The sequence below is a fragment of the Haliotis cracherodii genome, unplaced genomic scaffold (genome assembly GCF_022045235.1).
Source record: "Haliotis cracherodii isolate W230 unplaced genomic scaffold, xgHalCrac1.p SCAF_4, whole genome shotgun sequence".
Classification (NCBI taxonomy): Eukaryota; Metazoa; Mollusca; class Gastropoda; order Lepetellida; family Haliotidae; genus Haliotis; species Haliotis cracherodii.
Genome location: NW_027266297.1, coordinates 45,134,041 through 45,146,066, shown reverse-complemented (window position 1 = coordinate 45,146,066; position 12,026 = coordinate 45,134,041). Strand labels below are relative to the sequence as shown.

The following is a 12,026-nucleotide window of genomic DNA, read 5'->3' as shown; positions in this document are numbered from 1 at the left end:
TTTTTAAAGTATAATATTTCTTTGGCTTTGGTATTAAGGTAATGAATACAGATTAAGACAGTTACTTAAGTGAGACAAGGAAAGAGCTCTGGTCCACAGATAGATGACCATTTCAAGTGATGGTTCAGATGCTATGAGTTCCATGAATGAAATTGAGACATTGCTTCAATGAACTTCATCAGTTTCAGCCAGGTTCAACTGATAGTACGAACTTAACCCGGTAAAATGTTTGTTTAAATGCCCAATTATTTTACTGAAATTAAAATGTTGCAGCAATCTGCAACCGATTATGACACAAACCTATTTGAACACTTACCAACACTGATTTCAAAGTGCACAGGTTTGTCCCCCACTTTTTTCTCTATCATAGATGCTTCAAGGAAGCAGCCATACAGGAAGTACTCCTCTGGTCTACCTGCTGCATTCTGGGATAAACAAGTGTCATAACATTTTGAAATTTGAACATTTTGAAGAAGAAAAATACTAATTAGTTTTAAATCTTTATTTTCATATTTCATACAATTTATCTCATTCTGTTTTTAATGAATTACATGTGATGCACAGATGGGAGCCCCAGTCAGAAGCTGACAGATTTTACCTCAGAGATTGGTAGGGCATTTTCTACATCCACTGTTGCAGGTCCACTCTCCATGCTCTCCAGGATCTCCATCTTTATTGCTATGAGTAATCTGCCCCTGAATGACACACCCTGACCTAATCCATCGTTGAGGTGAGTCTGTGATGTCAGGAGCTGGTAGTAGCGGGTGGCGCCATACAGGTTCACCCAGCAAGGTCCAAAGGTTGGCAGAAAACCTAGCAGGCAGACACAACATCAGCTCATACTATAACTGTCAACATTGTCCAACAAAGGCATAATTGGAACTAATTCTGCCATAACACAAATAACATTCAGACTTGACACTAACATCAAACTTATTGAAATATGCCTTGCAATCAAGACAGGAGGTCAGATAGGAAAATGGGACATTAAAATTGGTGTAAAAATACATCAAGTGTGCCCTCTTACATGCACATTTTATAAACATGAAAATAAACCTTCTACATCCTGTGTTTTCAGAGGACCACTATCAGGCCCTCTTATCTACTTGAATGAAAAGAAGCATTATTGAAATGCTATATAAATGCAGTAACTATCGTCATAACAGCGGTTCTCATTGGAATCACCGCACAGCCGCTATTAGAACCGACAGCATCAGCAATCGAACACATTCAGTTATGTCCGTTAAAATCTGCATTTTGCCAAACTATAATAACAGTTACTGTTGCCACAGCACACTAAACATGGCTGTCAGTGGGGAAGAAGAGAAATGGTGAACGCTTGTCAACGCCTGTTTCCAGAGAATGTTATTCTTGTTAAGATTTTAATGCGTATTGAACGTAAATTATGATTCTCCTTCAATACAGATTATTCATTTTCAGCAAAAATGTATTTTGTATGCATTATCAATGTATTTTGATGGGAGTCAAATTGAAAGGATATCAGCCATAGAACCAGATAAGTTACTTCAATCATAATTTCATTCACTGTTTACATCTTAGAGCTAGTAGTATGTGCTCAATAATCGTTGATATAACTCGGCTAATAAATAATTTTGTCAGTCAATATCTACGGTAAGGAAATCATCTGTGACGGATTGGCACTTAAACAATAATAATAATTAATATGTATTTCATTAACATATACCATTCCCAGATCCTGATGTGTTGACTACAACACACAGTTGCCAAGATTGCTGGGATCTGGTGTGCAGATGGGTGAGATATCAGACATCTTCAGATCGGACTACTGCCCATTGTTTTGCAACAACTGATACAAGAAAACACGTCTCCCACTTTAGATAACAAAGTTAGTTAGTTCAATGCATATGAATACTACGTGCTCAATTCCATGGATTTTATGCTTTATTGTCAAGACTTCGAATCAGATTAACCGAAAGAAATTACTTCGCTTGTCGCACATTTATTTTTTCGCCTTCATTTCTTGCACACTGAAAAGATGTTGTCAGTTAACTACGATGGATACAGCCAGGGTAATTCCGCTGCATTTGGTCGAGTTTCCCATAGCGGCTGTGCATCTATTCTGCTAACAAACACTGTCAAATCTGATAGTGTTTCTTTTCGTTCACATAAGAAATGCATTCACTTCCAATCTGGAAGCTAAGCTATCAATACACATTCATTTTAAACCCATTCAATGCAATTTATTCAAATAGGTAGGGGGGCCTGACTATGAAAATGACCGTTTGATTCTTGATTCTTCGATACCTTTCTCTCCTTCATTCGATATGTGTGACAGATCAATGAAGTGAGTGCCAATGATATCATCATTGACGCTGTCACTGTCTCGCAGTTGTATTCTGATGCGTCTACACAAGGGAGGGAACATCTCGGTGAACACAACCTGCTCATTCCAAACAGGTTCATAGGATCCTTTCTTGAGTGATGTTCGACCCTTGAAAATAAAGTTAAGTGTATGATGGTTACTTGAACTATTGATTCCATGTCAACCCAGTAGCTAGATATAATGTAGTGTTACCACATAATCATTGGACATCAGCTACAGGTAGCCTATACACCATCATAGATCAAGAACCATCTAGCAACTGATCTACCCTCAGCCAACCACCCAACTGATACCCTATATGGAGTCAAATAGTTTACGTAGGTAACTTGACATTATCTAAATGTGCATTTTATTAGTGTTGATTAAAGGCTGTTGGTTTGTGCAACCATCTCACCCAACAAAATACTGAAGCTGTAGGATAGCTTATATACCACATTCTCATACCTCAATGTCAGAATGATGAGATATGATTGGTCCACATGATCTTGAAAAAATACTGTGTATCCCGCCTTGGAGGGGAATAAATTTCTCAGAGGGGAATAAACCTCTTATACCCAAGTCAAGCTGCACATGGATTTCTGAGAGGCAGAATAAATCCATTATAACCCGCTTCAAAGCAAAAAGCTGCACGCTTTTTCCAAATCAATGGAAGTCATGTGACAAAGCGGAAGTTAACCTCTGCTCAATCGAACAGTTGTTTTCTATCAATTTTGAATTTGTTCGAATTATTTTACAATTTCATATTAAAACATGATGGTAAGTTAAATTTGTTGTAGCAGGATTAATTGGAGAATATGAGGTTTATGCGTCCCTCGTTAGGTTATATACCAATTGCCTCCGGCTCGTGGTATAAAACCTAACATGGAGTGCATAAAATCCCATGTACCCCTTCTGATCCTGCTACAACTATAATGTTAACAGGACCTTTTGAACTAACATATTTCAATCCCATGGATTCATCTTCTCATATTATGATAATTTCTTCAGGCCTACCAATCCTTGGAAATGGACCAAATCAATACAGTCATAATATGAACATGGGACTAATATTGGAAGCTGGTTATTGCACTGGTTAGTCTCACTGTTTGAATATAGGGACCTTGTCATCCATCAAACATGAGACGTCGCTGCATCTCTTCTCACCTTGTGGCCAGCGAAGGAGACCTCAACATAGGGATCCACAAGGTCCTTGCTCTCTCCGGTGAAGGCTTTCTTGACATTTGCCATGATGCCAGTGTTCATCTTGGGCAAACCCTCTGCTCTGTACACCTTCACAAAGAACTTGGCTCGTTGTCGGTCAGCGGGAACACCATCCGGCAGCAACAGATTCCTGCACAATGGTTACAAGTGGGGGAATGTTGCATTAGGACATCATGTGTCACATATTTCAATATGATGTCATGTAGAATACATGGCTGAGTAGCACACACACTACATGGCAGTAATGCCAAAACCTTAATGATTCACCTAACACGATAATGGCCCTAATACTGTGGAAGGTCTGCAGTTAGTTTGGGATTGATCATTTTAAAAATATAAATAATGAATAGTAAAGAAACTTTAACAGTAAATACTACTTGACATTGTTAAAGAACCTGTAGTGCAATGTTCCATCATAACTTACGCTTCAATGTCATCTTCATCTTTGTCAGATTTGGGGGGAACCTGTAACAACATGGTAAGTAGTCAAAGTCCAATATGGATTTCCAGGCCCTCAGCAAAATGCATTAAATGTCTGGTCATATTTTATTTTTTTTAGATTGATAATTTGAAAAATATTTTCTTAAGTGTGTAAGCAATGAACATGACAATAACTGTCTTCTGTGGTCGAGACAACTGAACTTATAACCATGCATGGAGAAAATATGACCAACACATGTTTAAAATAGGTAGTTGTAAAAAATTAAATACAACATTTGGATATACAATTATAAACTTTTGACATGAAAAAAGATGTGAAACTTAATTTCCAAAATGTATTTTATCAATTCTCAGTACATAGTACTCTGTACCCATTCACATGTATAATTTGATGATACATTGTATTTGCATCTTTGACGGATACATGCACAACTGTTTCTAAGGGGTTTCTTTTCGGCAGGGTTCTAGATGGTGCTCTCTATGAAGCAATAAACAAACACCTGGCTTGTTGTAATTAGTCACACATGCATACTTATCTTGTCTTGAATTCATCATGCAAATTTTAAATCAGTTAAATACAAAGTTAGGAATATGTTACATTAAGAGCTTTATATTAACATGAATCATCATCTGAAATCTGACATTTGATCTAGTATCAATGAGAAGCCAAATGAAAGTCACTAAAATCTAGTCTAATACGTGTTAGGCTGTGCACAGCAGCTGTTGTCTTTCCCTTTATCAGCAGCTCCATAACACAAACGTGTGAAGGTAGAGAAGTGCTGATCAAACCCATCAGCCAGTTTATTTCAAAAACATAGTTTGTTATTTTCTCATAGTTTGAACTAACGCCAACTGATAAATGGGAAAGACATATTCTTTACTGAAAGTTAGTGTTTGATTTAGCATTATTACTCATGAACAACTAAACACTGTTAGTCTATGCTATGTGATAACTTACGCAGCTTCGCCTTATCTGTTTGGGGTAAAAGTTGCAGTATTTACAGTTTGGACCCACAAGACCAGTGCAGGGTACAAAGGTATGGATCACATTGGACCTAATCACATGTTTCATAAAGATCATAACATTTTGATTGAAATTAAAATCATTACATTTACTATTCATAAGTGGAAGGGGCTGTGATGCACCTGAAGCACTCATAAAATATCAACTTTACGCAAAGACAATGTATTCCAGGTCTGTGTCAGATATGTTCATTGAAAGTGGATGCAGTTTTCCTTTGTTTGGAAAAGGTAACAATTTTATGTTTGTGAACTGTCTCTGAAGCAATGGTCTTGAAAATATGTAGCATCTATAAAGGCATACATTTTCATGATCATCTAAAGCAAGCATGCTTCCACTATAAGTGCCCCTTTGTGTTATAGTCAGTATAGTGCTATAGTGACCGGAGGGGCGGTGGGGTAGCCTAGTGGTTCACTGGTTACACCGCAGACCTGGGTTTGATTCCCCACATGGGTACAATGTCTGAAGCCCATTACTGGTGTCCCCCACAGTGCTATTGCTGGAATATTGCTAAAAGTGATACTGTATTCACTCACTATAGTTGAAGGTTTACGATCTTCAGTGAATCGTAATGTGCACACAGAAGGGGAAATAAGATGTCAAGTCAGAAGAGGCATATGAGAAAATACAAAGTGATAAATACTGTTCAGCTTCAAGGACCATCAATGATGGATACAACACCTAGACTATAGAACACACACCGGCCAGTGATCAACACTATACCTTGACGGAGTCCCCTTTGCCAATGACAGCTATGTCACACTTCAGGTAACCCTTCACTCCACCATTTATGTCATCCGGATCTGTCAGCATGGCCCACTTGTGGTAAAACTGGTGGTCTAAAAGGAGGAATAACTTCACCAGACATGTAGGAAACAAACAGTTACAACATTAATTTATGTTTCAATTTGTGAATTCTAGACTATATCAATACTTTATTAATGTCATTACTGAATGTAGAACTATTACACTTAACTTAGCATCTACAAACATGAACCTACATGAATCAATACTGGTTGACTTCCTTGGTTTGTCAATTCCTAAAGCAACAAGGTCTACCTTCATAGTCTGTCTCATATGACAAATCATAAGAGGAATATTTGCAATTTCTAAAAATCATAGTTGATATATGAGTTAAGGGAATCTGAATACATGTACAACTGTTGGTGTTTCATGTGTGTTAGTGTGTGTTTTAATGGCCAGTCAAATGTGTACTTCTCTTGTTAAAATCAACTGCCTATTTTGGAATGTAACAAAAAGAAGACTGTAATGACAGACAGACAGACCCTACACAAAAATATGAACATAATTTTTCAAATTTGAATTGATATTTCAAAATATATATCTGTAAATATGCTTTCTTAAATTTTGTCACATATCAATGTAATATGTTCAAGAAGCACACATCAATATTGTATGTTAATAATTGCAGGCACAGCTGCTAAAACCAAGAAGTGTGATAAAAAATATGATATTTTGTGAAGTATACCTACATAATTAATGAAAATGACACATGATCCTGTAATGATAAATACAATTTTCTGTTCAATAATAATAATGACAGATAGATAAGCCTTTTTGGAAATAAGATGTACAAAAATACAGGTACAAGTCATCAGTAGCTGGTCTTCATAAAAGATGCCATTTTGAATTAGACTGAATTAAATATTCAAATTGTAAAACATATATATTTTATTTCTCTTATATTGGATAAATGTTTTGCACAAAAAATGGTTTGTTGTTTAATGCTGCACTCAGCAATATTTCATCTAAATGACAGAAGTCTGTAAATAATCGAGTCTGGACCAGACACCCCGGTGATTGACACACACAATGACTTGAAATCAACCAATTCAGCGAGTCTGACCACGCTATCCATGTGGTCGCTTCTTACAACAAGCATGGGTTGCTTGTGACCTAATAATTCTTACCCGGAATCCCCACGGGTCTTTAGTGCAAGATGAAATTTCTGCTGTGTAATGAGTTACAAATATGACTGTAAAATGAACCTAGGAGATGATCAATTTACCATATCACAGTATCATTACATGAAATAAAGCCATACTGGAAATATAATTGGCATATGAAAACATTGCAACATTGCAACAATTTGAAATATTCATTCAGAATAAATTTGATTAAACAAACGTGCAAGTAAAATTTTATTTGAAAAATGAAAGCTTGGAAAAAAAGCGAGATACCTTGCTGGGCATAGACAGTGGCAACATCAAGTTTATAAGTCCCAAGGGGCCGGTTGGAGCGAAGGAGTCTGCCAGACTGACAAACCTGATAGAATGGCATGCAAAGGCAAAACAGTAGGATAGAAACATGGCCAAAAAGCGCAAAAATGGCTTCGGCATAGTGTGTTAAATATCAGAAGGACCAGATTAGTGATCATGAAAAGTGAGATGATGGGACGTACTGAACAATGATACAAGTATATGTGTTTAAACTTTCACGCACACTAACAGAAATCAGAATGTGCAGGTATTTCATGATTGTTTTCCACTGTTTAGGCAATGTTTTGGACATACTGGGCTACTTGAATATAGGGCAATATTTTGCTTATAAAGCCAAAATTTGGAATGAATAAATTATATCAGCAGGCAACCAATGGTTCAGAATAAATGGCTGTATTGTGGTTTTTTTGCCTCCCAGTTTAGCAACTGTTAAAAGTTGTTTGTTAATCTACACAATCTATAATAATTATTATGATGAAGATATATAATTTTCCATTCTGAGCTACCTAAGCTAAACTGTTCTTTAAAAAAAACCATAAGCCATAAGTACAGCCTATACAAGTTGAGATCGGTGTGTTACTCTGTTAACTGCGATTCTGGCATTCTTTAATGATGACATGGGTTATGGAATATTAATTATTGTACAAAGTATAGATATTTATTATGACATGATGACAAAGTATTGGTTTTGTATGTTCCTATTCCTGTTGCTTCTCCTATCTGATCCTTCCCAATCCACACATCATACATTGCTGGCAGCAGTAGATATGGGAGCACTGCTAGGTCATGCTAACACTGCCATAACTAACAGAAAAAACTACATGCTTGGGTTTGAGGAGGGAAGAAAGGGGTGAACAGCCCACCCATCTATGGCTGCCCATGTCTTGTAGGAAACATGGATCTGTTGTAAGAGATGTGCACAAATGTGTTTAACATTTCCTGATGTACACATGTACACTTTCAAATATCTCACCATTTGTGCAGCATCTCATGTTTGCAATGCTAGTTTTGAATTTAAGCCAAACACACAAATAATTCTGTCTAAGATAAATAACCAAAAGCCGAAATAAACTAAGAAAATATGTAACAGATCAGAAACCAATCTCCAAATGTTAGTGTTAATACTGGGGTTAAATGTGCTTATTAATAACTTCTAAATCATGCAAAAACTCTACAATACAACTGCTGAGCAAGGAGCCAGTTACTTGACGTCAATTTCATGTAACTGAACATATAGTTCCTGGATTACAGGAACTTAAAACATGTGCTTCCTTGCTAAACAATTGCAGCTAGAAGTTAATTGTCAAAAAGATGATAAATATGTAAAAAAATGGATAAAAAATATAAAAAAGGACTAGAATACATAATCTACCAGGTGCCATGTATATTGTGGAGACATCTAACTTGAAACTGCCTACAATGGTGCCCGAACGGAGGAAGTTACGAGAATGTAGCACCTAGGTAGATAAAGGAATGGTTAACTATTGGATTGCTTTGCACATGCACACATCATACTGGGTCAGTATCATGGCTATTGATGGTCAAGCAGTTCATCTGGTGTAATTTGTTAGACTGTTGTTGAAGGTTTTGTAGTCAATACATTTTGGAGTCAATGGCATCATTAAAATATATTTTGAAAACTATTTTGATATATGGAAACTGTTGCCATTGACTTTCCAGTCTATCTCATTACACACAGATATGTTTTCATGAGATGAACATTGGGATTTATATACAGATCATTGTAACCTGACATCAAGAAAATACTGTAAGAAACATAGGATCATTTTTCACTCTGATTTGAATCCTTATATATCTTTCTGAACTCAAAGACAACGCCAATATTTAGAAACGTTACCGTACATTACATATTTTCTTATCAAGTTATTATGATCTGCAAATGACATATCAAATCAGTCATCAATTATATCCAGCATCATTTATCAGTATTAGACTTGCTGAAGAATGCACGAAACATAATTATCAAGTTCTTAGTCTTACTGATCATTACTGAATTTTACAATAACATATTAATAAACGGTGAGAGAAAATCCAATGTTAACTTGTGGATAACTGATATGGTCATATGAGCAAACCGAGTGTTCACATAAGCCTACCGTCAGAGTGACAATCTTGTCAAACAGCATCACAGGAGGCAGGTGGAAATCAAAGACAAAATACTGGAAGAGAAATGCAAGTAGATCTGTGATATAAAGTACTTAATTCTATTTTACCGGTAATTAAAACTGGAACATAAGAGTTATATTGTTAACCTTTTTTTTCTCCGTTTGTACAAAAACATTATTCAAATGGCCAATGGCCAATGCCCACACATGTCAGCTTATAATATATACATTGGACAAAAGCTCAACATTGAACCGCTTCAAAACATTTGAAAGAGCTTTTGCAGTCCAGTAATTAGGGAACAAGTCGATATCAGAAGGGCTGCTTTATTGTACACAATTGTTGACAACCATTTTTACATGTAACATGTATTTTTATCTTCAAGCTATGGCGTGTCTCAAATCTAAGTTGTATCGTATCATGAATTTACAGCCATCTGTCCTAAACAAGGTAGTTCCTGTTCCACCTGTTTATATCTATGACTGGCCTGGGATCATGGACATCAGGTCTTGCAGTTACAACTAGCTTGCCTGGGGTACTACAATGGAGTGCATCCAAAGGTCCTACCTCGTTGTAGTATGGGCAGTTGGTGGATTCCTTGACACTGGTGAACTTCTTCTGGTCCCCCACCTGGACACACACTACAGGGTCCATGTTCAACCCTGCCAGCTGACGGGCCTCAATAATTGTGATACACACCTTGGCAAAATAACTACAATGTTATAGAAACTCATAACATTAACTTCAGAATCTATAGCTAAACAGTTTTGTATTCATTGATACTCACAACTTATTTGTTCAAAATACTGTTCAAATATCCTTGATATATGCATTGAACAACATATACGCATCTGACATCTTTATGCTGTAATGAAGTTTTTACCGTGATAATCACAACTACCACAACTACCAGCTGGTGTAACTACCTGGTATAGAAAACTAAAGCAACACAAGTAACGTACAACCATCTCTACTCCAATTCTAACATTATGAAGATAAGATCTCATTTGTACAACATAATGATCTGAGATCTCTAGGTTGAGGGAATTCTGGATAGAAGAGAACCACACAACCAGCTAAACATGTTGAACGAAGGACTTACTTGGAAATCTTGGCTCTTGAGAGTGGGAGCATCTGGAATGACTCGAGACCTCATCCTTCAATCATACAGGGGACAACTTGCAGTGTACAGAAATGGGTTTGATAATATGCATGGAGACATGTTGCTTGACTAGTACAATCCTGACTAAAGAACATAAAGTTTAACTGTCCACCTACTTTTTGCCGGTGCCTGACATTGTGATGGTGGAGCCTTGGCTGTCTATGCTCTGACTGTCGTCCATGAGTCGCTCCTGTGCCGTAGATGCCAACATGGAGGCCACCTCTGCCGCCTTCGCATCCAGATCATGGGAATCTGTAACATAGTGGGCAGGTCAGACAGCATCAACACTGGTATCGGAGGAGATGAGGATAACTACTATTTATTTCTTCAGCCAGTGATGAAGTGAAGACTTCACCCACCATCAAACCAGACAGAAGTCAACATTCCATAGATTCATGGATATTAACTGGACACACTGGGAAACAAGAAACATCACAAATTATTTTGAATGTCAAAGTAATGGTCAGAGGTTCACTCAAACATTGTGAAATATAGACATACCTTCTCTTGCAGCACTACTCAACAAATCTTGACGTCTTATGTGCCTAAGTATGCTTTCCATATTCCAGGCTTTGAGAACAAGAAGAAGGCTTATGAGAGAGATGTGTCCACATCTAACAAAATACAAGATGACATTTTGCGCCCTGTTTGGCAGACTATATATTAGCTGGAGGAACCCTGAAGGCAAGTCTGCAAGTAAGCCAACATGAAAGATGTGGTGCTTACGAAATAGCCAATTAACCATTGTCACCAAGGAACAGGTAACCAGACAACAAGAAGTGGAGCACATCTGTTATTCATCATCTGTTTCTATAACTATTAAAATTTGATAAACACTGTCAAAGTTTAGGATGTAAAAAAGCTAAGCATACCTAACATATGGTTGATTGATAAGTTCTGATTCTAACATAGAGGGAATCATGTAATAGTTAAATCCTTTATTGTGGTTATTCCATTATGTCATAGAAGTATATCCATAACAGTGGAGTCAACTGAGCAATCAGTTAGTAAAATAAAGCTGGGGGTCTATGATCTTTGGAAAATGGACAATCTTGAGGAATTTGCAGTGATCAAGTATTTGCAGAGACACCAAAAGTCATTCATAAAGTTATTAGACCAACACAAGGGAAAGATGCCCCTTCCTATGCCACTGTAAGGAGGTGGGCAGCAGAGTTTAGATAGCCTTGAAGATTATCCCTGTCCAGGCAGACCTGTGACATCTACAACAACAGAAATGATCAAGAGAATCCACCATATGGCAAGGACTGATTGGCGAGTGAATGAACGTCATATTGATGGTTCAGTGGGATTACCCATGAGAGAGCAAATTCCATTATCATAAAAACTTTGACAATGCAGAAAGTATCAGTTTGTTGGATTCCATAGCATCTGGTATGTGAGCAAAAACTCTCCCAGCTCAACTTATCACGGGATAATTTAGCTCTGTTTGAAGTTGATCCAGAAAGGTTCTTG

The 12,026-nt window shown here is 37.0% G+C and overlaps 1 protein-coding gene across 8 annotated transcripts in view; it reads right to left on the bottom strand.

Moving 5' to 3' along the window:
* The window catches only part of LOC139480297 (otoferlin-like), a 216,407-nt gene that overhangs the window by 116,108 nt on the left and 88,273 nt on the right, over positions 1-12,026 (bottom strand). For 3 of the 8 annotated variants that reach the window (XM_071263351.1, XM_071263354.1, XM_071263353.1), the window contains exons 7-17: positions 10,670-10,805; positions 10,494-10,548; positions 9,959-10,090; positions 9,385-9,447; positions 8,640-8,724; positions 5,751-5,866; positions 3,990-4,030; positions 3,509-3,695; positions 2,287-2,473; positions 599-813; positions 317-425 (exon numbers count right to left, since the gene is read on the bottom strand). In XM_071263351.1, coding sequence (XP_071119452.1) covers positions 317-425; positions 599-813; positions 2,287-2,473; positions 3,509-3,695; positions 3,990-4,030; positions 5,751-5,866; positions 8,640-8,724; positions 9,385-9,447; positions 9,959-10,090; positions 10,494-10,548; positions 10,670-10,805 — 1,326 coding nt within the window. Of the gene's footprint in view, positions 1-316; positions 426-598; positions 814-2,286; positions 2,474-3,508; positions 3,696-3,989; positions 4,031-4,964; positions 4,980-5,750; positions 5,867-7,228; positions 7,314-8,639; positions 8,725-9,384; positions 9,448-9,958; positions 10,091-10,493; positions 10,549-10,669; positions 10,806-12,026 lie in introns of all 8 variants that reach the window. The other 5 variants (XM_071263349.1, XM_071263352.1, XM_071263350.1 and 2 more) reach the window with 3 other exon arrangements.